Raw genomic sequence first — 25,809 nt, forward strand, 5'->3', positions numbered from 1 at the left:
GTCCCCTTTCTCTAATTTCATATGCTTAGTGAATAAAAATTCAACGAATTCCTTGCATGACATATTGCCTTCCTTCTCGTAATCTTCTGGTACATTATGAATGATTATATTGTTCCTCCTCGATCTGTTTTCAAGATCGTCTACTTTTCTTTCTAAAGATATAATGGTATCTAAAGCTTCATGTGCCAACTTACATTTATTGGTATTGTCCTCCACTGATTTTTCGATGAATTCAAGCGATCGTGTTACCTCCGTAATGAATCCAGTGTTATTTTTTGCTTTTTCCTCAACTTTGGTAATTTTTTGCCTCCAGGTTGTTGACTCGTGTTTCCATCGAATCCAATTTGTTGAGTATTAGGTCCAGTTTTGAACTAAGGATTGCGTTTGATGGCTGAGGCTCTGGTTCAGTTGAGTCACACCCTGATTTTGATTTTTCCCGCTCTGACTCTTTGCTATTTTGGTTAGGAGCTGTGGACCTCAGGTGATAGGTGATTTTTTCTTTTTCAGCTTTAGATTTTCCCATTTTCAGTGGGCGATTTTTAGTTTTGGTATATAATATGTGCATACGGCAATGAAGTAGTTTCCGTTGACCGGGGCACCAATAAAATTGATGGTTTGTGTAAGAAATTTTAGGAGCAACAAGGAATACACGTCTTTACAGCATCGTAGTTAGCGCCCTCTCCTTTATCTTATTCAAAATTTTTAGATTTTTAGGTCCTACAAATATAGCTCCATGACTGCTAATCTGGACCAAGCCCTGAACCAGATACCCTAGTAAAGATGTACCAATTTCCTACATTTCTCACTCTAAGATATAGTACAGTTCAAGACACGTTTCATCTAAAATTGTCAACACAAAAATACATACACGGACAAAATTAGTGGAAATTAAGGAACGTAATAATTTCTATGAATTATTTCTTTCCAGTCCTTGAACACTTTGTGTATCGGGTACACATTGATTCTTTTGACTAACACCAAAAATTTGAGTAAATGGTTATTTCGTGTATGAACTCAGTATATGATTACGTTTACGTTATAAATTTTAAAACTCTTCATATGAATGACTTATTGATTATAAATTAGAATGTATGACGATTGTTTCGTGTATCCTATCAGTGTACTATTCTTTTAAATATATTGACGTCAGTTGGTTATTTAACAAAATGGTTAAACTGCATGCTACACCACTTATTAATTCTACACGTCAATACATGAGCTTTCCTTTTTACTGATAAAATCAGACAAAATGAGATTGCAATGGAAAATACGATTCATGATGTACTATGTCTTACTTTTCATCTATGGTGCAAAGTCTTGTGAGTATAAGAAAAGCATTTTAATTCTAATATTTTATTCTTTTACAAGCGGAATTAGTAAACAACTTGTAGATAAAATCCAATTGTTTGAACTTCATAATTTCAGCAAATTATGAGCTTTAAAAATATCTCTCACGGATAATAACATTATCGTTTACATCCTTAAATATGTAAATAATAAATAAATTGTATTTTAGAAGTCTGTATATCAGGAAAAAAATGAATTGTCTTGAACTTAATTTCATTTGTGATGGTTTTTGATAATTTGAATAAAGTCATTATATCTTTAAATCTATTTTACAATTGTTTTTAAAGGTTAAGTAAGGAAATAGTACCCTGTATTCGGAGATCTATTAGCAATTTTGCTTTATTTTAAAATAATTTAAAATGGCTCTATTTTTTAAAACTTAATTTTTAACAAGTTGTTGAAAAAATATATATTTTGCACAAGCTTGTATATAAGGCCTTATGCTATTTTAGCTTACTTGTTGTCAATTTATTTATTTCAACTTTATTTATCTAAACCCGTACCGTTCTCGCGCGAATAAGCGCTTAAAATATTTTTTGCACTTTTCTGAGAGGTCGCTTATTCAAACTGGGCACTTATTCGAACGGGGCGCTTATGAAAACAGAGTGGAAATTGAGGGGGCGCTTATGGAAATAGATGAAAATCGAGGGGTTCTTATGGGAAATTATTAAATTCAAGAGGCACTTTTTGAAAAAAGATTATCTAAGGACATTACGAATGGTGGTTAGGCGGAAAGGATAATCGTCCAGGGAACATGGCTCATGACAAGAATGCGTGAATATTTACAGCAAAATACAGATGCAATTAGTGGTGGTGGGTAGTGGTTAGCTTGTTGATCATCGGCCAATTGAGATTAGCAGGATGGCAGGATCATTTTATTTTTTCTTGAAAACTCAGATGAGAATGTGCTAAAGGTCGGAAAAAGAAAAGGAGGAGTAGGACTAAGCATAGACAAATATGTAAAAAGTGTAAAGTTGGAAATATATACTGTCTGTCCAGGGATCGGAGCTCTCACCTCTCCAAGAGAAATATCCTCATTTTGATATTGACATAAAAAGAATGTGTTTCCACTCTGCAGCTCAAATCATGCCAACAACCACAGTCCCAGGATTGATTGAATTATTGACTTGTTAAAAAAAAAATCCTACGATATTATTATTCAAATTATAGAGGGGCGCTTATTCAAACGGGGCGCTTATTCGCGCGAGTATGGTATGCCAGCTGATATCCCGAGGACCTCTTTAAAAACGACAACAAATATAAAACTATACTTCTATCAATAAAATATAATAAGGCCTAGTATAATATTAGAAATACAAGTTTAAACATTCAAAATTACCATCTTGCATTTTTCAAAGTGTGAAACCAATTAGACTTACCAAACTTTAGTTATCGTGGTAACTAGAGTAAATTTTCTAATTAGAAAAATATTAATTATGGAAATAATCAATTAGCATATGCGCACGTGTAAACTACAAAATAATCTCCGTTATTTCATTACCATCTTGCATTCTGCCAAGTTTGTAATCAATCAGACTTACAAACTTTAGTAATCTTGATAACTAGCCTAAAATTAGTGAAATATTAATTATACAAATGAGGAATTAGCATATTCACATCAAACAATATAAACCTGGCAGGTTCACAGCAGTTAATTCCTCCAATTTTCTCTTTCATATGATTTCCGTTTCATAATGGCATAGGCCTAGCCTTTATCTGTATTTGTATTAACAATTTTAAACGAACGACATTAATCATCTTTTAATCATTTTGCAGACTACCTGTCCTGGAACAAAACTGCATCATCAAAGTCTGTCTATTCCGCAACCGGTATATTTCACATGCCAGAATGTGCTATTGATGGAGATGATTATACAATTCTTATTCATCCAATTTCAGGTGGATCATCATGCTTTCATTCAGGTAAATAATCATTCATATATAGCGGGGTGGGGTGGGGTGTTGGGTATAACAATACCTATATGAACTTTCACCTTGAGAGGGCGGTATACTTCCATTGTACTTGTAAAACCTCCATACATGCTCGGTTTTAATATCACTTTCCTATCACCTAACAGATGATTGGGTTGTCAAGAGGTTTTCTGGCCGTGGTAGGACCACCGCATTCAGAGTTTTTAATTTATTTTTACGTGCTGCAACAACATTTCTACCGGGCAGCATGAGGCGCCACTCTGCGCTACATCTTTAAAAATGTATTATATGTCATGAAGTAAAAAAAAATTGAAAATTTTAACTCCAAATTTTAATTGCTTAATCTGTATATTTAAGTAGGTTATTTACATACAATTAAATGTAAAAAAAAACGTTTTTTGAGGTATTTCCCGTATTTTCCTGGGTTTTTTTTTACAGATATAGGACATCTTTAATCTTTTCCAATATAAACCATCTGCACAATAACGATTGTTGGGATGTACTGTTGCTTTCAATCTAATTCACTCATTAATTTTACAAGTTTTATTATGCGCAAGCATAGGGTCGTTTCCTCAGCAATGAAATCATGTCAACAACCATCCTAATGAAGTGTATGAGGCTAGTATGCTATCTAAATACCATTTCATCATTCTTAACAATTTACAAATGTTAACTGTTTTTCTTTTGATGGTGTCTTAAAAATCTTTAAACTGGGGTGATTTTAAATTTAAAAAGAAAATCTACACAATGTTTTAAATGTAGGGTTTTAACTTTTTAAATGCTTTCTAAATTTGTATGACTTTTAACTTGTTATATTGAATACGATCGTTTAATTTGTAATATTGTTTTGTGTGTGTGTGTGTTACGGCCTTTAGTATTTGCTGTGTGTTAGACTTTTTATCATAAAAATTTTTTACAATTTTACGTAGTGTATCAAACAACAAATTTCCAATTGTATATTTTATATAATTTGAACAAATAAAAGTTATGATTTTTCTTTGTTTAAACACACAAAACAGCGCGCAGTCTTGTCTACTGCTCACCTTTCTTCATTCAGTGGCGTGTTTATAGAGGTGCACGACCCACCTCTCCCAAGTCGAAAATTTCTAAGCAGATAAAAATCGAATTATTTTGCCAGCTATTCTCCCCTTCAGGCACTACACATTTGCACACCCATCAGTCCCCACGCCCACTTACTCTTAGATATGCAATTGCTACCTTTGTTCAAACTGTTTACTCTTTTAATGTAACTTTATTCACAGGAGGTGGTTCCCAGGAATGGTTGAAGATCGATCTTCAAAAATCATACCGGATTACCCGAGTTACAGTAATAAATCGGGTTGAACCAGGTAGACAAGTATTGCAAATATCATTTTGAAACCTCTATAAGGAGTTAATACATGCTTATTGTAATAGGTAAAACTTTAATGTGTGACTTCTATTAATGCAGTCGAAGTCCAACACATTTTAGACCAAACAAATGTCCCCATAATGAGTGTCCTCTGAATAGGGATTTCTATGTCTAAGTGTTTAAAAATACGCTGCAAGAAAATAATGACGACTTCAACGAAATCATGTGTATCCTTTATTATGAACTATTTTCATCAAAACATTTCATAGGAAATGATGTAAGGGTTACTGGGTGTATAATAATTAATACCCCGTTCCGCAACCTATGGGTCGCGACGACATTTGGAGGGGTCGCGCAATCGCTTCAGATAAAACAAAAATGATGGTAACAAAGGAAAGTGCCGACAAAAGAATGTCAGCAACCGAACACGGTACCGAACCCCGAGATGAATGCGAGTTAACTTGACATTTGACGTGTCGTTGTGTAGTCAGTGGTAGTAATTCCATAGATGTGTAAATACTGCCACCAATAGCACGTCACATCAATCCTATTACATGGGAACTGTTTTCAAGGTATTAACAACCTTATATTGTTTTATTCTAGCACCCTCCTTCATATTAAATATTTGGATTTGAGTTGCGGGTTATAAAAAGGTTGTGGAACGATGATTTAATACAAAGGTTTAGCATTTTTATTTATATGCGAGGTTTCCACAACGTTATGAATATGAAAACTATTTTCGTAAATATGAGTAAACACCGGAGCCAGTGGCGTATCTAGAAGTCTTGAAATGGGGGGGGGGGGGGGGCGCGAAGGTGAAGTGGGGAGGCTCGATGATCAGTTGAGGGGCGCTAATTCGCAAAATAAGGTGATTTTAGGTGATTTTTAACTACTTGACCGTGATTTAATTTGTCTGGTCATGTAACTTTTTAACTATTATAGGCCTACTTAATATTGCTTGCTATTAAGGTAAACCTTTACTTTCTCCTCCTTAGAAGTAAGGGTAATAGATGAAAAGGAATGGCATTATAAAATATATAAAAACGGAATAATTTATTGAAATAGGTGTATTTTCTTAGGATCGACTGTCCATAAGCGATTAGAAGGTGCCGAAATCAGAATCAGTTCAACTTCATCTTTGGGAATCGCAGACGACGATTCCAAAAAGTGTGGAGAACCTGTAACTATGGCCAGCACAATTCTCAGCCCAATTATTGACAGAACCTGCCAACCACCAATCACTGGTCGCTACGTCATCTTATGGCAACCTACGAAGACTGAATTTTTAAATATTTGTGAGGTCAGAATATACGATGAACACAAGACCGGGGCCAGTAAGTTACCCAGGCCTAAGAATTAGGCCTATGCACCTTTTTTTGGTTCTTTAAGTAAACCAGTAAAATGTAATTTTCTTACGTTGTTTTGCCAATTTTAGACTTAAAATGTTTTTACTTTACAAATTTTCCAAAGATAGAAAACTATTTTTGTACAGTGTACATAATATCGTACTCTATTAAAGAGAATAAATCATTCATAGATCAAAGAATACATCATAAATTATAGTCACATAGGCCTATAGTCACACCTACTGTACATAAGGTACCAAAATAATCACATGCTTTGGGAGCCAGCTCCATATAAAATAAGATGTGTAACAGAAAACAGAACCAAGATACAACCATAGCGATACTCTGATTATTTCCATGGATTATAGTTGTTATGGCATGAAAACAATATTCTGGACAATAATTTACAGAGGAAAACACGACAAATTTAGTATAAATGTTCCTTAAACAAAAATTGTTTAATTTTTGAAAATCTGCAAAATTCGTTATTTTCTAAAAACGCAGGTCCGATTACGAATAAACTGAACCCAGTAGGCGTTTGGCAGCTAAGCTGGTCATGTATGTTGTATGAGACCAAGATGATCACCACGGTTGGAAACGGAGATTGTAAGGATGAGGTTTCAAAAACTGTCCTTCTGGACACTTTTGAAAATAGTTTCAACGACAATGAAATGGATGCTTTCACGGTAGCATTCTATATCTACCCGAATATCAATACAGAGGGCAACATCTTAAAGATTTGGGAAGCTCAAGACTGTCTGCGAATAGAGCAAACATATTCCAACGGTCTTCTTTATAAATCTGAAGTGACTGTCTTTTATGGTGGCCAACAGGTAACGCGGGCCCATGTCCTTTTGCCTGATACTTGGACATTCCTCGCTCTGACATTCGACGGCAATGAACTATTAACCAAACTGTGGAGAAACGGAGAGATAGCAAGCATCGGCAATATCCCAGACCAAAACTTCGGGTTTCAAATTTCTCATACGGAAATTGAACTTGGCAGTAGTGGTCAACTCAACACACTGCTTGCAGCGCTTCAGTTGTACGACCGTGTATTGGATGAAGCAGAGATAAAGGCTGCCAGAGACCGGCCACTTACAAGTAGGCCTCAGTTAATACATTTTCTCTATATTCATTATACAATATAGTGATAAAGTTTGCATAAGACAGTATGTAATAAACTGAAAAAACCATCGAGATTTCTATAATTTAACCTTTATGCCTATTCGTCTATCTTTAGTAATGGTGATGAATGAATACGATTTGAAATAATAAGAGAATCGCGATGGCCTGTGCCCCTTACTTGAGAGCTAGGGAGCGAATTTAATTCCCTCTTTTTTTTTTATTAATTAAAAAAAAAAAAGAAAAAAGAAAATTCAAATGTCAATGGAAAGTATGAACACTGGCCATCTAGAGGTTACATAGCCATAAAGTTCAAACCTGGGGCTGACATCGTCTGTATACTGGATTATCCTCCATCTGTAAAAGTCCCTCTCTGGGCCTCCTCAATCATAAGTCCGTCCGTTTGTCACATAGGGCCTACTGACTCATAGTAAATCTTTATTAATGTAAATAGAAAGCACATTCATTCATTTGATATATTCCTGCTTCATTAAAACTTTTCAGACTGGATATTTGATAAGAAGGGTGCGTTGTTCGAAAAGTTGGTTCCAACGAGAAGTCTTGCTGGTCAGCGTCTGTACCAAGGAGTCGTCGGATCAGGTGTCAAATGTTCTCAAATGTGTTTGGAAACTCGATGTTGCGATGCCTTCAGCTTCAATACGAAAGATCACGTGTGCACCTTGTTCTCACACCACGTAACCATGGAAGAATCTTTCAAGTTTATTTATAGCTATCGAATGATTCTTTGGAACATTAAAAGCTTTATCGGTTGCTCTAATTAAGTCAGTGGCATTTCCAAAATTCAAAACACGATATCGTGATAGTTATCGCAAAAAGTTAAAGATGTATTCCCCCGCCCCACCCTCATAAATTACAAAAGTACCCTTAAAAAATCAATTTAAAACTGCTAATTTTTGAAAAGGCCTAAAATAATAGTAATAAATTTAAGCATAGAAGTGAAATGCATTAGCTTAACATTATGGTTGTAACTATTTCCACAAATACCAACTCAATCGATTAATCGATCAACCAACCAATAATTGAATCAATCTACCAATAAATAAACATAACGAAACATTACATTTTGCCTATTTATTTTATAAACGAGTAAATATTTTTTGATAAATAATCAGGTATGCGATGGTTATCGTTGCTTCACTGAATAACAAGAAATTTAAAAAAAAGAACGAGTAAATTTAAAGCGGCTAAGATTGGGTCTAATGTTTGTAATATATTTGTTTGTTCACGATTCGCAAAAAAACTCAAACTAACCGTGCACTAATGACAAATTACTACACGGGTGGGATAGGAAAATATCCTCTGAGGTATAATGGTGACGTCACGGATGAAGTAGGACATTGAATGAGTCTTTGAAAAAAAAATCATCATTTGGGTTTTTTGGCAAGTGTTTCTGCAGGCTGTGCTTTGTTTAGTTTTAACAAATTTAATTTTACTCATATGTTGAGTAATATATAGACTTGGTTGCCGTGTACAAACTTTTACAAAATACCTATTAAAAAATAGGGGTCTATCAACATTGTACTAATTTGCAGTACAGTATTTAGGTCCTATAAATAGGCCTTCTATTATTTAAGTCAGGCCCCAGGTCCATGGTCTGCTTCTGACTACCTAGTCAGACCAAGTCATCAAGCACCAGCTGGCCTAGTAAAGGTTTATCAATTTATTTCCAAATTTCTAACTCTAAGACATAGGCCTAGTACAGTTCAAGACACGTTTTATCTAAAATTATCAACGCAAAAATACAGACACGGATAGCACTATTGGAAATTAAGGAATGTAATAACTTCTATGTGTTATGGCCAGTCCTTGAACAATAATACTGAACTGAACAACTGCATAGCACAAAACTTAAAATTGAAACAATTGACAATTGCTTTCGAAAAAATGGTTATTTCGTGTATGGAATCAGTTTTGAAACTCATCATTTGATTGGCCTCCATTGATTATAAATTTGATGGTTCGTTTCGTGTATTTTATTTACTGAAATGTTGAAACTGCATGCTACACCACTTATTAATTATAGCCTACAGGTCCACTCGCGAATACAAGTAGTCAAAATGAGATTGCAATGGAAAACACGATCCATGATGTATTTCTTTAAATGCAATTGAATTAATTTTGCTTTATTGTGGTAATTACCTAATACCAGTCGTGGTCTATTTTCTTAGCTAAGCCTATGCTACTTTCCAAATTCAAAACACGATATCGTGATCGTTATCGCAATAAGTTGAAGATGTATTTTCACATCCCCTGATAATGTATCATTAAAAAATAAATTTGAAATTGCTAATTTTTGAATAAAATAAAAGTAAATAATCAACCAACCAATCATTGAACCGATCATTCTATTCCCTTTATCACATACTTGAGAATGTTGAAATATGAATTTTGAACTAAACCAATTAGGCTTAGACTTTTTCAGTAGCGACACCAAGAAAGATAATGTCCAGAATTGTGTGATGGTCATCCTGACCTTATATTCATCTTAAAATGGATATACAACACAAAAATGAAAACATGTTCGGATACGATAGCAGTTCTCTGAAACCACAAAAAATCAATTGCTAATCGTGTTGAGAAAACTGTGAGGTGGGGGAACTCCCTTATTGTGTCTAGCGTGGTACAATTGATCTTGAATATAGTTTCTAAAATCATTCTTAATCATATTTTATTTATTATTCGATGTGGACCGACAATAACTTTTGTATTTTGTATTTTATTCAAACATCCAACAGAGTAAGCACCCGGCCAATAGACCTTTCCGGAGTGTCAATCAAACTTAACAACTAACCAATCAGAACAACGCTAGGAATGCACGCGCGTCTTACAAACACACGTGTTCGCGTATGTTTTAACCATCACTGCCGTTTTGTGGGACCTTAGCAAAAATATTCAAGGGGCGGAGCTTAGCGGAAATGTCCACTACAGGTTGAACCATAGAGATATAATAGGAATACTAGAGCGCTAACAGCAATGTATTCGATGGTCGAAATACGCATAGCTGTGTGTGTGTACCTTCCAAGATGGCTTCCATAGATTCAGCCAATCAAATTTCCCCTGAGCACTATCATTTTCAATTGCGCCCTCAATTTACACAGAAAGTTCAGTACATGGTTCAGTACAGGTAGTAATCCGTATTTTGAAACTCGAGCGTTGCGGTGTATGGGTGTAATGTACACGATTTTAATTCTTTTTAATATTTGAATAAGATGCTCTACTTGGCCTCTTTTTGGCTACGACTGTTTAATAATTTGTCATTATCAACACTAATTATCATTATTGAAATAATATTCAGTCAGAGGGCTTATTTATGGCTGTCTCTTATACACATCTAGATGTGTATAAGAGACAGGGTATGCGATGGTTATCGTTGCTTCACTGAATAACAAGAAATAAAAAAAAAGAACGAGTAAATTTAAAGCGGCTAAGATTGGAAATCTGTAAATTAGTTAAAATTTGTCTTTATTATTGTCTCATAGCAAACTTATAAAATATAGATTAAATATACTACAAGGCTAATAGTTCAAATTATTATTATTGAAACATCATTTTAATTTTACTGCAATTAAAATAAATATGGATCTTAATAGTTTCAATTTTATATTGATATTATTTTTATACTAAAATTAATTATTAAAGGTTATAATTTAGATACTTTCGTTAATACATAGTTAACAAATGTGATGTATTTTTGTAAGTTTTAACTTTGTTTTAATGAATGTATTATTTTATGCAATTCAGCTTATGCTGCCATTTAATGTATAAAATTGAATTGAATGCACATGCATATCATATCATACCAAATATTTTTATTTACAAACAAGGAAAAAACATCCAACTGGGAATACAATTGTGTTACTTCATCGTTTAAGGGCTATGTTTCCTCTGTTTTTCATGTTATTTGTTTTTCTAAATGTTATCTAATCAAAGTTTTTCTCCTGTTTTTCAAGGCTTTACTCTCTGTGTTAATATGTATCTTGTTCCTGCAGCTTTTATAAAATTGTATTTTATCTGTATCTATTATATTGGAACCTAATAAATTAAAATCAAATCCAATATTTCACCATCTGTGGCAGGGATCAACAATGCCGACCTCTCTAGAAAAAATAAAATTATTATGAATAAAATAAAATGCAAAATTAGACAATCAAATGTGCAGATTCCAATTCACAAAAACACAATTGTTGAATGCAACGTAAACATCTTTATGGTTTAAGTAAGACTTAACGAGTTTGAATCGTTAACAGTGAGTGTACTTTGTGCAACAGGTTGAAGTAATCCTGGCACTGGCTGTTGATTGGCTAGTTGGTATGTAATGCAATAACTATGGAACAATCAATGCAGCATACAACAGCTGTGGGTGAGGCATAGTGGAGGCAGGGCAGGGCAGTCAAAAAAACCACTTTCTGCGTTGCTTCATAGGGAGAGATTTTTTGGTATAAAATTGTGCTTTAGACTTTAGGGAGTGGGAACCACGTATCATTTTTATTGAATTGGCAAAATTAAATTTTTAGTTTGACGATCTTGTCATATGGCATTGGCCGACGGAGAAATTTCCCCTCTGACCCTTTTGACCAGTGCTGATATGCCACCACCGCTGGCATAGGATAAATGGTCTGTGGAATTACGCAGTATTTCATGAGATCAATCTGCACGTGTGTACACACAAAGCACATGAAATGCAAATAGCTAGTAAACTGCAAAAGTGCAACATCTGTCTGGTGGACAAAAGAATAGTTTAATGGATAAAGTTTAAATATACTATTATAGTTAAGTATTTAATAGTGGCAATCTAAACATCTGTGAAATGCCAAAGTACAGTAGTTTTTTTATATGGCTTCTAAAAGCATCTTAAATAGTTGCCATGTGGCATGAATGGTGCATGCAAATTAAGAGAGAATGTGGAGTCAAATAAATATGTGCATTTAACTGTAAATGAATACAGGATAACATTTTTTTTCGATTTTTGGATCATTTAAATGTATTGAGTAAAAAAAAAACCTCTACAAAGACATGAAAACATTACATCACATTTATAGAGAGGGACTGCAGTTCATTAAGATACAATTGCTTTTTGTTTTTTTGTTTTAATTTGTAATCCACCAAAAAATTGGAAGACTTTTGTTTAATATAGAGCATTTATATAATTGTAAGTACCGAAAAAATAGCATGAATAAAATATAAGCTGAGAGATTATTTTTTAAATATTTCTAAAACAATTGATTTAATTTGTTTTACTATATTTTTGACCAAAAAAGCGCAATTATTGTCCAAAAATAACTATCAAATAAAAACTAATAATATGAGTGAAGAACTTATAATCAACTACCCTTCTGGGATGTATTTTTTGTTTTTGCAATACAAAATGTTGCTTTACCGGTATATAAAATTTTCTGAAAAAAACCCCCAAAAAACAAGTTTGTTTTTAGTGAGCAGTTGTTAAAATTGTGATTTTAACATAAATAATTGATTATATATTTCCAGTATTTGTTTATTAAAAAAACATTTAAAATTCATAAAATATGGCAGCACTGAAATGCATTTTATGATGACTAATTAAGAAGGCCAAATAGACCAAAAACAAATACGTTAAACTTGAACCAAACATCGATTAAGGTAAGTAAGTGTGCCGCTCGAAGTTTGTAATCATTTAAGATTATCTTACTGATTAATTTAGTCAAGACTGACTGCTTGATGGATTGATTGATTGTATTCTCTCCATACAGACCCTGAGTATGATCATTACGAAGAAATGGTGGATATTGAGGGCGGTGATTTTCTATTAGGTTCTGCTGATGCCGACCCTAAAGCAGGCGAATCACCTCAGAAGAAGACACCAGTGAAACCATTCAAAATTAGCAAGTACCCAGTAACCAATGCAGCATTCAGGTAATGGGGCAGACTAAAGAGGTGAAGGGGCTTAGTAAGTTGTCTCTTATCGTAAAGAATTTTTTTTTGTTTTGTTTAATCTTCACAGAGTAGCAGCTCATAAAACTCACACTAGGCTTGACTCGCGTCTGGCATTAGTGAGCACAAGGGAGAAAAACAAAAAAGACATTTAAGCACCACTCTGTAAACAAGCGCGATATGCTTGCCCATTCCACTATATCAAGAACGTTGCAAAAAACTTTTTTGAATACACTAGCAGCCCTTGATTGGTATAATATTGTTTTTTAATTGGTCAACAGGTCATGTAAAATTGAATACCATGTCAATTGTTACAACATATTCAATATATTTCTGATAATGTTTTGAATACATTTTATAGAAAATTTGTACGAGCAAAAAAGTTTAAAACGGAAGCTGAGGATTTTAAATGGAGTTTTGTATTTGATGCGTTTGTACCAGCAGAAATAAAAAATGAAATTGAAGAACGTATACCAGTAAGTAGAACACGATGTTGTTATTTATACATGAATTAATTGCTATTATTTGTAGTGGACAAATGTGAATATGTAGCTAATAGAAACTTTCAGTAAACATAATTGTTGTTATTCCAAATGGCAAGCATAAAGCTTTATTGTGTAGTAATGTATTGAAAAAGGATAATATACAGTAGTATACTAGAGAATAACTAAATTGGTTTTCAGTGATAATGTATTACAATACAGTATATATATTTGCTGTTTTGATTTTGGCTGGTGTATACTAACATATAAAATAAATTTTACTTCCAGAATGTTCCATGGTGGGTGCCTGTCCCAAATGCATACTGGAGACAGGTAATTATACTGATCAAATATGCATACTGTATATCTATTGTAATTCCAGTCCTAAGGCAATAAATAAATAAAATTATGGTATTCGTTTTTTACCCTTTTCTGGGGCGGATACAGGATTTGGCAGTAGAGGGTGCACGAGAGTTCACATCACTTCATCCCCAACATGTTTGAGACTGAGGTTTTGAGAATGTGGACATTTAGGTGCCGGGAAATTGCACTCTTATACTTTAAAAATATTACCGGTACTATGTTCGTAATGATAAAAATAATTTTTAAACAATAAAATACAGCAATAATTTTTCTTAATACAATTTAGGGTGGTGATGGACATGTAGGTGCCCGGATATTGCACTCTCATACTTTAAAAATCTTACCGGTACTATGTTTGTAATGATAAAAATAATTTTTTAACAATACAATACAGTTACTTTTCTTAATACAATTTAAGGGGAGTTGGGGGGGGGGAGATGGTGAGGTCACACTGTCTGTACCCCCCCTCCCCGCTTTTTTTTTTTTGTTATTTTTTCATGGATGTGGATCTTGCAATTGTTAGCCTTTCAACTGCTGGCCAAATACAGTATATATTTTTTACCATCTTTCTTGCAGCCAGAAGGTAAAAAATCGAGCATTAGCGCACGACTCCACTACCCTGTAGTCCATGTCAGTTACAATGATGCAAAGGCATACTGTCAGTGGAGGGGATGGAGGCTGCCGTCAGAGAAGGAATGGGAAGTGGCAGCCCGAGGTGGGCTAGTGGGCAAGAAGTATCCGTGGGGCAACCAGTTGGAAGAGGATAGGATGAATATATGGCAGGTAACGTAGATTTCACACGATTGTAGATAGAAGATAAAAGATCTGTATCTGTAAATCAAAAGAAGCAACAGAGAAGAAAAAAATGATGATAGTGTTCTCTTCTGTAATAATGCAGCATACGGCGCCCTCTTGCAAGTGATTACTATTTAATTATATCAGACATCGTTAACTAAAGATAGCGCATCTGCGTGCGAATTATATAACAGCCATAGTAACAAGTAGGACTCTTCTTTCAAAAGTGAATACTTCTTATGTTTCCTTTTACTGAACATCAATGCCCCTATTTGATAGGCATAGAATTGCGGAGAGCACATACATGTATTAAGGGCTTACCCCCTCCTCCTATAATCTTCCCAGGAACTACTCTTAATTTTTTTTTTTTGGAAATTGTTTTTCTTGAAAAAATATATTGAATAATGTACCTGTGAATAAAAAAATATTTTGAGAATTTTAACAGACAGGTGGGAAAGAAAATTACATTAAAATTAAGTCCAAGAGAGCCAACTAAACATAACATTTTTAACCCCTTGGTGTGGCTGAGGTATTCTGGACCCTCTATCTGTAAACTTGCCTATGCAGGCCCCTTCTATTTCAAATTACTGGATCCACCATTGAATTACTTTGTTTCATTGGAAGTCAATAGAGTATATCACTTCTTCCTTCTTACTATCAAAGGGTGCATTTCCTAATGAAAATGATGAGGAAGATGGTTACCATGGAGTTGGTCCTGTCGATGCATTTCCAGCACAAAATGATTATGGTGAGATTTTTTTTTTTTTTAAATTGTACTTTTGTTTTTGTTAATTTTTGCTATGCTATAGGCAGTGAAAAGTAGATAAAAAATGTCACTACAGTAACAGTAAGGCCTGTATCCTTATCATGATAGTAGAATATTAATGCCAATTATAACTATAGTAGTAGTAGTGATAATGTATTATAATTATATACATTCAATTGATATTTCAATATACTCTCAGGAATGTTCGATATGGTTGGCAATACCTGGGAATGGACATCATCTACCTTTGGTCCAGCTCGAGGTGAAAAGCAGTTTGTTTTACGTGGAGGATCCTATCTTGATACTAAAGATGGCTCATCCAATCACCTTGTCCGTGTCACAACAAGGTATATAAGTGTAAACTTAATAAAAATAAATATTTGTCCTGTTTTTGGTAGCATAAATTGACAGAGCCTGGGCAAACAATGCCTGATCATTCATGCGTACGATGTGGGATATCGTATGCATGACTGATTTTGTAAATCACATGATTGGCTTAATTCATGCATAAATAAAACAAATTTTCAAAATTAAAGATGTGGATTTCCCTTCTGCCTACCTACTTGAATTAAAACAATTAATATTAGTTCTGGCCTGCTGAATGACTATGGATTGATAACCGTACTTACAGATTAACCCTAAGGTAGAACATCATTAAAAATAGGCCAACTACTACTAGACTCCCGAGGCCGGGGACATCCTCCTAGAATGTAGTGGTGTGTTTGTAATGTATGCCATCGAGCCTAAGCTCAACTGTTTTTGCTATTGCCCACTGGTCCTACCGTGGATCTATTCTAAATATTTTAAGCCTGTTTTATTAGGGAGGGCTATTTTTTAGCCATGCCTAACTAGATTGTGATTGGTTAAATTGTTTATTTCAGTCCGCCCATTTATCCAAATAAGGAATATAAGCATCATCATTTATCTTGGCAGGCACCCCTATCACCTTGGGGTACATGTAGTATCTGCATGTCAACTATTAATTCTTAATTTATTTTTTTAGAATGGGTAATACTGCAGATTCCGGCTCAGACAACCTAAGTTTCCGATGTGCTCAGTCAGTTGGTACCAAGCACACACAGACGCCACCAAAGGGTAAGAAAGCTGACAGTATCGGTAATAAGAAACGCCAAGAAGACGATAATCCTAAACCGCAACGCCAAACACGACCAAACCCAGCTGATCTAAATGCCGAAAAGTTTAAGAAAGGTAGTAAAAAGGCAGCGAAGGAAGAACTATGACGACCGAGGTTTTTAATAAATTAATTTAAGATCATTCCACAGATTATTCTATAAGTACAGTACACTGAATGCTTCATGCAGTTTTATACAGTAGTTGGCAACAGCGCCCTCCTCCCTTGCCCATTTTTATTAATGTTTTGATAAATTAAATTCACATACATAGAAAAAAAAAAAGTTTTATGTGTGCAATCAATACACCAACATATGTAGTTAGTCCACGAGTGTGTGAGATTTTGTTGATATGTTGTTTTATCAGTCAGTGTAATTAGCGCACAAAGTTCTTTTCTTTCTACTCTCATTATGTTCTAGAGTATAATGGAGTTTTCAATACATGCATGCGTATGTTTTAATAGCAATAATATTCAAGGGCTGGGCTTGGGAGAAAGGTCCATTGTCTTGAGCATTATGGCTGAACATTTCATCTCTCTAATCTACAAATAGTCTGTAGGGTGAATCTGGTGAATTTGCAGTCTTCCAGTACGGATGTTTAATAATCATAAAAGCAATACTATTTATTATATAATATGTAAGATTTGCTAGCTTTCATTGTACCAAGATGTTACAAATTATTACCATTAATATTGAATATGAAAGATATGCTGACAATGTTTACAAGATATATAAATATTTATATTGTCTAAGTAAAACAAAATGCAACACATATTTAGTCTCATTATGAATCTGTGTTTATTATGCATATACAGTACATTAACATTTTTATATTATTTATTCTTTTTAAACTTTTTTCAATTCTTCCTAGAGATTAAATTTTTTCAAGGATAACCGCAATTCCTTGTCCACCGCCGATACATGCAGAACCTAATGCATAGCGCCCTCCAGTGCGTCTGTTGAAATAAAAATATACATAATTAAACAAGTTGATAAAGATTTAAATGGACTAAACAATGTATATGTGTATATCATTAATAACTTTGCAATAGACCAACAGGTGTAATGCAATATTTACATATACAGTAACCATAATGTATATAGATATATAGTCCTGTTGAAAGTAAAAGTGCTATATTTATAGTGATTTTTAGCCACAACAAGCAATCAATGAACAACCGCAATTGTTGCCGATTTTGAGCATCAGTATGCAGGACTCTGGTACAGTACTTGTCATTTGAAAATCGCAGGCGAGCAATAAAACACTCACCCTAATTTTCAGGCGAGTGATTATTTTGCGGGATGGCGCAGGGAGACATGGCTTGGCTGTGATGATGTCAGATTGCCCAAAGTTTCATTGCGTGAAACTCAGTGTATTTCGCCTATATTTATAAATTAAATCTAAATAAATTTTACAAATTTCCTCTGTAATTAAATTAGCAACATGTTTCTCAAAAGTACTGTATCTTGTTTGAAGAATAAGTGAAGCTTAGCATTTGTAATTTACACTGATGAATCCATCAACATCCAAATCCGAATAAACGTCTACTAAAAAAGAGTCCGCCATCGTAGAAACTTGATTTGAGTTCCGTCATTTCAAGTTGATTCCAATCGATTTTTAATGAGCAATAATGCACTAAATGTAAATATAACGTTTTCTGGTGTGTCGTTTTAAATCAAAAGATAACTTCTGGCAGCAGTACGCACGGTTTATTCACAGGGTGTTGTGCAATCCCAGACAGCAATGTGATTATTGCGTTATTTCGTCTGGAAATCATTGTTTATTAACTGTATGTTCGTACATTGTAAACAAAACAAGACGTTTTTCAGCTTAGGCCTAGCATCTTTTAAGTGGTCAGCAAAAATTGCGTCAGCATTTCGAGGGCTGTGGAGGAGAGTTATTTTGAAATGCGAGGCGAGCTATTTTTCACACCCCTCGATAGCAGTTTAGGTGCGCAATGGTGCGGTGGCGCCACCTCAAGTAAGGAGGTGCAAAACCTTAACAACTGAAATTAACATAGTTAAACAAGGAGTGAGGACAGCACTAACCTGATCTCATGTGTTATATGTGCTGTGATTCGGCCACCTGATGCACCAACTGGGTGGCCCATAGCAATCGCGCCGCCGTTGCTGTTTGTTTTATCTGGGTTAAGGCCTAGTTCTTTCTCAACAGCAAGGTACTGAGCAGCAAACGCTTCATTTACTTCAAATAGATCCATATCACCCACTGTCAGGCCGGCTTTATCCAGGGCTTCTCGGGCAGCTGGAGCAGGCCCGATGCCCATTATGTTTGGATCGCATCCGGACACATGGTAGCTAACAAGCCGGGCTAGTGGTGTAAGTTTGTACTTGTTCACAGCATCCTCACTGGCTAATATGACAGCTGCTGCACCATCTGAAATACCCTAACCAAGGTACAAGGAAAAACTTTACTCATCCATACATGGAAATTTGAACTAGTGCAAAGATGTATGTTCATTTATATTCAACACCAAGTACTACAAAATTTTTATGTTATTGTAGAAAAATCTGGGGTGGGGGGGCATGCAACGTCAGAAGCACAGAGCAACGGTTGCGCCAGAAATTTGGTGACATGGGGGAGCGACGAAGAAGCCTTGGTCGACGGCCAGGAATAAAAGAAATTTTGTTTAGAAATGCTTGACCATATAGCACCCCCCCCCCAAAAAAGCTTATATAGTGACATTATAAATAATATACTGTAATAATAATGGTATATTTACATACTGCATACTGCACATTATACTTATAATTTACTTATTTTTCTCTATACTTTCACATTTCACCAATAACACAAGTATGGTTGCCTTACTGAAGCATTGCCGGCAGACACAAGGCCGTCTTTCATGAACACTGGAGGTAACTTTTCTAGACTCTCTATGGTGCTCTCGGGCCGAGGATGCTCATCCGTGTCAATAATCACTGTTTTCTTTTTTATGGTCATCTGGATTGGGGCCATCTCATCACTGAATCTTTCTGCATCTTGAGCTATTAGGAAATGATAGAGGCACTTGTAACTTAATTGGTGTGTCCCACCGGCATTGTTCCCTAAAAAGATGAACCACAGCCATTTTTCCTCCGACAGCTAGGCCTGGGCACAGGTGGCCCATTCCTGATGCCACCACTGGTGAGTTTCAAGGCCTGTCACTACAAATGACTTTTGTATTTTATGATGTACTTCGTTTAGCATTACTTAAAATCGAAATCGTAAATAGTGATCAACGACATGCCCAAGCATAACAAAACACCAAACTTCAGAACCATCTTTTTTTGTGTCTTCTTGTCTTCACACTCAGTGTAACTCACACAATTGAGCATTACATATATCAAGTCAATTACAATATTTCTTACGTTGATACACATCAAAACAGAGCTCAGTGTCAAGCACTAAACCACATGCCCGTCTGAATGCCCATGTGCACTGCATTTGAATGTTTACATACAGTACATAAAAAACATTATGTACAGTATACTGTATTCATACAGCATATAGACAATGCAGTGGTTCCCAAAATGGGAAATAATTTGAGGAGCAAGTAGAGTTTTACCTGCTTTCCAGCGCTGCTGGGATTTCAGAGCAAATTCATCACAGTCTTGCCTGGTAACACCATACTTCTTTCCTAGTGTCTCGGCTGTTATTCCCATCGGCGTTTTGATATGCATATCAGTTAATGTTGCCCACAAAGAATCCTCAAGCTATATGTAGAAATCATATTAATAAATACTTGGCTACAGTATTGCTTGTTTTAACAGTGTTAAACAAATATTTCATGATTGTCATAATCTTTGTACGGTATAATTTGTTTGTATTTCTATGGAGCTCTACATTACTAGTAGAGTGGCCGTGAGGTTAATCAAATCAACATTTATTTCTTTCACAATATTACAATATAAAATATATAATTTTTAACAAATATCTAAGGTATTATATGTATATACACTATCTATAGCAGGTCTATCGTAAATCAGAGCCTTACATGAACTCTAGTTTAGGTGGGATAAGGACTACATGTATAAACCATAGGCCTATTGTACACTAACAAAATGTGTGCACTTTAAAATAACCCATGACATCTTTCGAGAACAGCAACAGGTTACCTCAATGTTTGGGGTCAACCCCTGGTATGAACTAGACGTGCACTCTGACCGGCAGGGGCTGATATAAATATCTGGGGTCCCTGGGATTAGAAAATTAAAGCTCAGTCTGCTAAACTAGTATTAGCCACTGTGTGGAAATCTCTTGGTCATTAGTTCAACTTGCTTAAGTCAAATCCAAAATGGCATTGAAAAATTGTTTGACTTAACATAAAATTTGACTTAGTTTGTTAATAGATAATTTGCTAATTTTGTATGTACAGTATGATCGACATGGAAATTATTTGAGTTAGGCAAAGTTGAGTTAGCCAAGTTTAACTGTATTTCAGCTGGAGGGCTGAAATGCAAGTTACGATAGTGCACCGTCTTTTAGATGGTATGTTTAAGCCGTTGTTCCTGTGTGCATTATGGCCCATGTGCAGGTTAAAGAACACAGTACACTCTTCAGGAAAGACATAAGCCCATAAAATATATAGTACTATTTGGAAGATTAGCCCTACATTCAGCTCTGTTTTTAACCAGCTAGATGCAGTGTCAAGATCATAAAAAGCCGCAAAAAGTAGAAATTTCAAAGGTGAAACGGGTTGCCTTATACACCCGGTATACAAAAATATTTCAAAAACTGTCTCAAACTTAGGGGTTGAGAATATAGAGTATACAAAACATCTATTTACCTTAAGGTCTGTTCCTAGCCTTGTTCCAAGCCTTACATCCCTCAGAATGTAAGGTGCCTGACTCATATTCTCAGCACCACCTGTTAGCACGACCTCAGAATCTCCACATTGTATCTCCTATAATAAAATATATATACTGTAATAGTAAAATAGGCAGACAAATACAGATCAGGGAAATCTCTTTTGGCCTTCCTGAAGTAAATTTAATGAACTTGATACACAAAGGCTAGGTCATTAGCCTTATTTATACAGTCGTTTGCTATCAGATAAGTAACACCGATGATCTCCAGTCGCACGTCTACACGATCAAAAAATTATCGGTTGTACCACCAAGTCACGTGATTAAAACTGACCTGAAAAAAATGCACACATTGTTGCTTTTTTTTAATCCCTTTGTTAAAAAAAGTTTTAAAATGTATGTAATTGATAAAATCATAATTTTTTTAAATAATAATAATGGTGTTCAGGCTGTTTATCAACAGTCACTTATAGCAATGACTCACACAGGTCAAAGAACAGCTAATTTGCATAAAGACCATGCTGATGATCTATGTTAACACTGCTACTATGCAGAGGTAACTGCGTAAATCATCGTGGTTACTGATCCGTTATGCGGAGTTACTAAATCCGTTCACACAGCCACTTAACACCTTTATCAACAGATAAACGCGATCATCACAGTGATCTCCTGTCGTGTAAACAAGGCCATTGACTCCGAGAGATGCTTAAATCTTATCACGCAGGTTTTACAGTACAATTTGATTCCCTAGGGCAGTTGAAATATACATTAAGTATCATACTTAACCTCCTAAGCCAGTGCATTTTTGCACTCTTACCTGGGCTCCATTGACAATTGACTGGAATCCAGAACCACAAAGTCTGTTAACAGTGTAAGCGGGTTTGGAGTCAGGAACACCACATCGGAGTGCAACATGCCGTGATATGTAGGCAGCATCAGGGGCTGTCTGAAATTAAACCAAAATGTAACTAAACAAAATGATTAAAAATTATTATAATTCGTCCATTTAATTATTTGTTGAGAAAGAGAACATTAAACAAAATCAAAAAGTCTTTATTTTTATATAATTATTTAATATGACCTAGGTTCACATACTTGAGCAACATTTCCAACAATTGTTGAGTCAATCCATTCTGGCTTGATGGCCCCTGATGCAAGAGCTGCCTTTGCTGCGACTTCACAAAGGTCAGTTCCTGTATGACCTTTCAACTTTCCTCCAAATGCACCAAATGGAGTTCGCTTGGCAGCTACAACAAATATTCCTGTGTGGTAAATAATATATTTATGTATAATTTTATATTTTACTGTATTTATTTATATACTGTAGTAACAAAATTGAAAAATATCTACAGTTCATCAAGTCTGCGAGTGCCAGCAAAATTTGCAAAAAAATAATATTCTTTTTTTCTATTCATTTTAAATTAGTGAGGCTTCTAAAAAAAAAATTTGTAATCAAATCGTAATTAGGTGTACTGCATATTGTACATTTGGTCACAAAATTAAAATTATGTCAAAGCCTAATTTTCGGCAAAATCTACGTGGAAGAATATCAGCCCTTATTTTCGGAAATGAGTGGACGGATTTCTAGGCCAAACTTTTATATGTAGGATATATTCTGATACTCGCGCAGACCTTACTTAAAATAACTTTCTGGCACCTAGCTAGTCGTAGTGTACTCTGCTGTAGCCACCCACCGGTACAGAAGATTGCTTAAGAAAAACATGCGCAAAACGTGAACACTTTTTAAATAAATACATCAAGCATACATTTATGATTAAGACAGGCCTAGGCTAGCCTAGGCAAATTTAGAAATAGCCATGTAATTTAAATATGGAAGTGGATATATTTACGTCGCCATAAACAAATCAGTAAACGATATATTTACGTAAATGAAACGCATGCGCAGTCATACTTTAATAAACTTGCATTATCGGTCCCGTAAATTTATCGATTCATGTTAAATGTACGTTAATCAAACTCCAAATTAACATCGGCCTTTTGCTGAATGCTGTACCATGAATCCACAGTGCACGAAAAGCAAATCTTCAAGTCACGTTAAAATACATTAACTTGACACAACAATTTTTCTTGTAGAAACAAATGGTTTCTGCTCTTTAAAAAGCCATTGAACAACACACGATCGAATCGACGGCAAATCAACGCACATGGGGAATCCCCAAATTGGTTGTATGAATTTTTGTAAACAGTTTAGACTGGCGGATAGGTACAGCATTTAAATTATCATTTTACCGTTCTTACTAAACGTAATTAAATTTACTACAGTAGTAACCTATGTATTTCAATTAAATAAAATAATTGAATTGTGATAATGAGCTAGAAGTATTCGTTTCACTTTCTCACATCATGACCACAACGTCGAGCGGGGCTCTTTATTCCACGTTTTGCATCCATACTTCGTAGATGCATGCACAGCATGCCAATGTTGTTTTGTTAGTGATCAGACTACATGGGAAAATATGTTAGAATAAAACATTAAAAATATTTGTTTTGTCTTACCAGGGAGATGTATTTTATGTATTTTTTACATCTCCATGGTCTCACTTTTTTCGTGATGATTAAATATCTTACAGAAAACACAGGCATATTATTATTCGTTGTTTACTTCTTGCTTCATAGCGCAGTACTTTGTACTTGTAGAGAGGATCATGTGCTCTCCAAACGTGGTCTTCCTGTTCTTCGCGATCGATTGGGGCTCTGCTCGACCCGCTCATATTATCACTTTTATTTGAAAAGTTAACACAATGATTTAATAATTTATTTAGTGATTAAACTATGTACTGTGCTGTTGTAGAAAATTAAATTACGTTTAATAAAAAGTAAAAAAACAAAATTATAAATTAAGCAGTGCCTTGGTGAACTTGGGGGAATTCCCTGCGCCCGCGGCTTGGCGGCCCCGCAGTGCTGAAAATGCATGTTTATTAAAGTATGACTGCGCATGCGTTGTTTCATTTACGTAAATATATCGTTTACTGATTTTTTTACGGCGACGTAAATATATCCACTTCCTTTAAATATATTGTTTTTTAGAAGTTAGGCTTAGGTCTGCAGTACTACCGATCAGACCTGCCCGGTGTTGGTCTCCTACATAGCTAGCCTGCTACTTAAAAAGGTCTAGGTCTAGTCCGGCCTACTAGGCTAGGCTACGCTAGGCCTAAGGCGGCGTCATATATGGGGCCGAATAGGCCTAGGGCCTAGGTGTGCTAGGCCTAAGCTTACCTACGCAAAGATTGGCTTAATATTAATAAGCTACCTAGCCAGTAGATATAAACTAATATTCACATTCTATTATCATACTTTATTTTACAGCATTTTTCTTTAACTCTTTACTATTTATATAGTAAAAGCATCCATATTTGAAATGATAGAATGTAGAAAAAACTACCAACCCCTGGACAGCGCCATTGTAGTTTTCACTTGCCAGGAAATGCGTAGAATAATACCCAATCCCAGCACAATCTGATCAGCACTGTGAGGCGTAGACTTGCCACAAGTCAAGTCTTATTTTTTATTATTTTTCTCATTCTGGGCAGCGCCACCAACGAGAAAGTTAATTTCGGAAAAAAAGAAATCGAGTATGGGACGCCAATCAAATTAGGTATGGCGCGACACTAAGTCCAATAAAGAGTGAATAACCCAAAATTAGGGCCTGGAACAGGCTATGTCAGGCGTCAAAATAAGTACTCTTAATTATTATTCTTTTACACCGTGGTCAATATATAATATTGTTAGTTTTACCCATGTTTAAAACAAGTTTGTTTGCTTTAAACCATTCATTACCGTAATTTTAGAAAGTTCTATGATTAATGTGTGTAAGCCTATTTGAATTTTTTAAACGCAAAAGAGAACATTTAGCTGTTCATTTGCAAATGTAATTACATTTATAGTATCACTTTATTTTAAATACATTTTTTAATAAGAAATAAGTATCAAAAATAGTTGTTCGTATTATTTTAATTTCTTGAATGTATTTATTAACTTGGATCGCCTGAGATGTTTTTATTGTTTTGTATACCACAGTGGTGGCGCCACATGCGGCCTAGATGGCTTTCGATGACATCCTGTCATCTTCGTCAACCGTTTGAATCTGGCGGTTAACTGACAGGTCAGCGTTGATTTTCGTGGGATGAAATCGAAAGCTCCCAGAAATTAAACTACAACTCTGAAAGGTAACTTACGCTCTTTTTCTTATTATCATGACAGAGTTAAAGAATAACTTCCATGCAATTAATAATAATAATAACAACAATAATAATAATAATAATAATAATAATAATAATAATAATAATAATATTAATAATAATAATAATAATAATAATAATAATAATAATAATAATAATAATAATAATAATAATAATAATAATAATTCAATGAGACTAATTGAAAATAATTTGCATTCTGTTATGACAAATGCTCGTTT

General features: G+C 34.8%; 3 protein-coding genes across 3 annotated transcripts; 2 read left to right on the forward strand and 1 right to left on the reverse strand.

The window, feature by feature from the left end:
- Positions 1 to 1,207: 1,207 nt before the first annotated feature.
- Positions 1,208 to 8,286, forward strand: LOC117100238. The gene is made up of 6 exons (XM_033239842.1): positions 1,208 to 1,319; positions 3,124 to 3,270; positions 4,542 to 4,628; positions 5,710 to 5,964; positions 6,481 to 7,080; positions 7,606 to 8,286. The coding sequence occupies exons 1-6, from the start codon at positions 1,250 to 1,252 to the stop codon at positions 7,881 to 7,883; spliced, it is 1,437 nt and encodes a 478-aa protein (XP_033095733.1). The 5' UTR covers positions 1,208 to 1,249; the 3' UTR covers positions 7,884 to 8,286.
- A 4,549-nt stretch (positions 8,287 to 12,835) lies between these two features.
- LOC117100664 (inactive C-alpha-formylglycine-generating enzyme 2-like) lies at positions 12,836 to 16,849 on the forward strand (the record flags this gene model as incomplete). Its single annotated transcript, XM_033240454.1, has 7 exons — positions 12,836 to 13,011; positions 13,391 to 13,505; positions 13,800 to 13,844; positions 14,451 to 14,657; positions 15,333 to 15,417; positions 15,635 to 15,782; positions 16,439 to 16,849. Coding segments are annotated over 7 exons (1,014 nt in total), but the record flags the coding sequence as incomplete, so codon positions are not given.
- Positions 16,850 to 17,270: 421 nt separating this feature from the next.
- Positions 17,271 to 24,794, reverse strand: LOC117100538 (3-ketoacyl-CoA thiolase, mitochondrial-like). Its single transcript, XM_033240306.1, has 8 exons — positions 24,779 to 24,794; positions 22,467 to 22,633; positions 22,189 to 22,317; positions 21,353 to 21,469; positions 20,132 to 20,279; positions 19,396 to 19,571; positions 18,615 to 18,970; positions 17,271 to 17,521 (listed from the first exon to the last, which is right to left on the reverse strand). Exons 1-8 carry the CDS (start codon positions 24,792 to 24,794, stop codon positions 17,440 to 17,442), a joined length of 1,191 nt encoding a protein of 396 aa, XP_033096197.1. The 3' UTR covers positions 17,271 to 17,439.
- Between the last annotated feature and the right edge of the window lie 1,015 nt (positions 24,795 to 25,809).

This window comes from Anneissia japonica, unplaced genomic scaffold (genome assembly GCF_011630105.1).
Source record: "Anneissia japonica isolate Jap-2015-1 unplaced genomic scaffold, ASM1163010v1 scaffold4446_len648930_cov198, whole genome shotgun sequence".
Lineage (NCBI taxonomy): Eukaryota > Metazoa > Echinodermata > Crinoidea > Comatulida > Comatulidae > Anneissia > Anneissia japonica.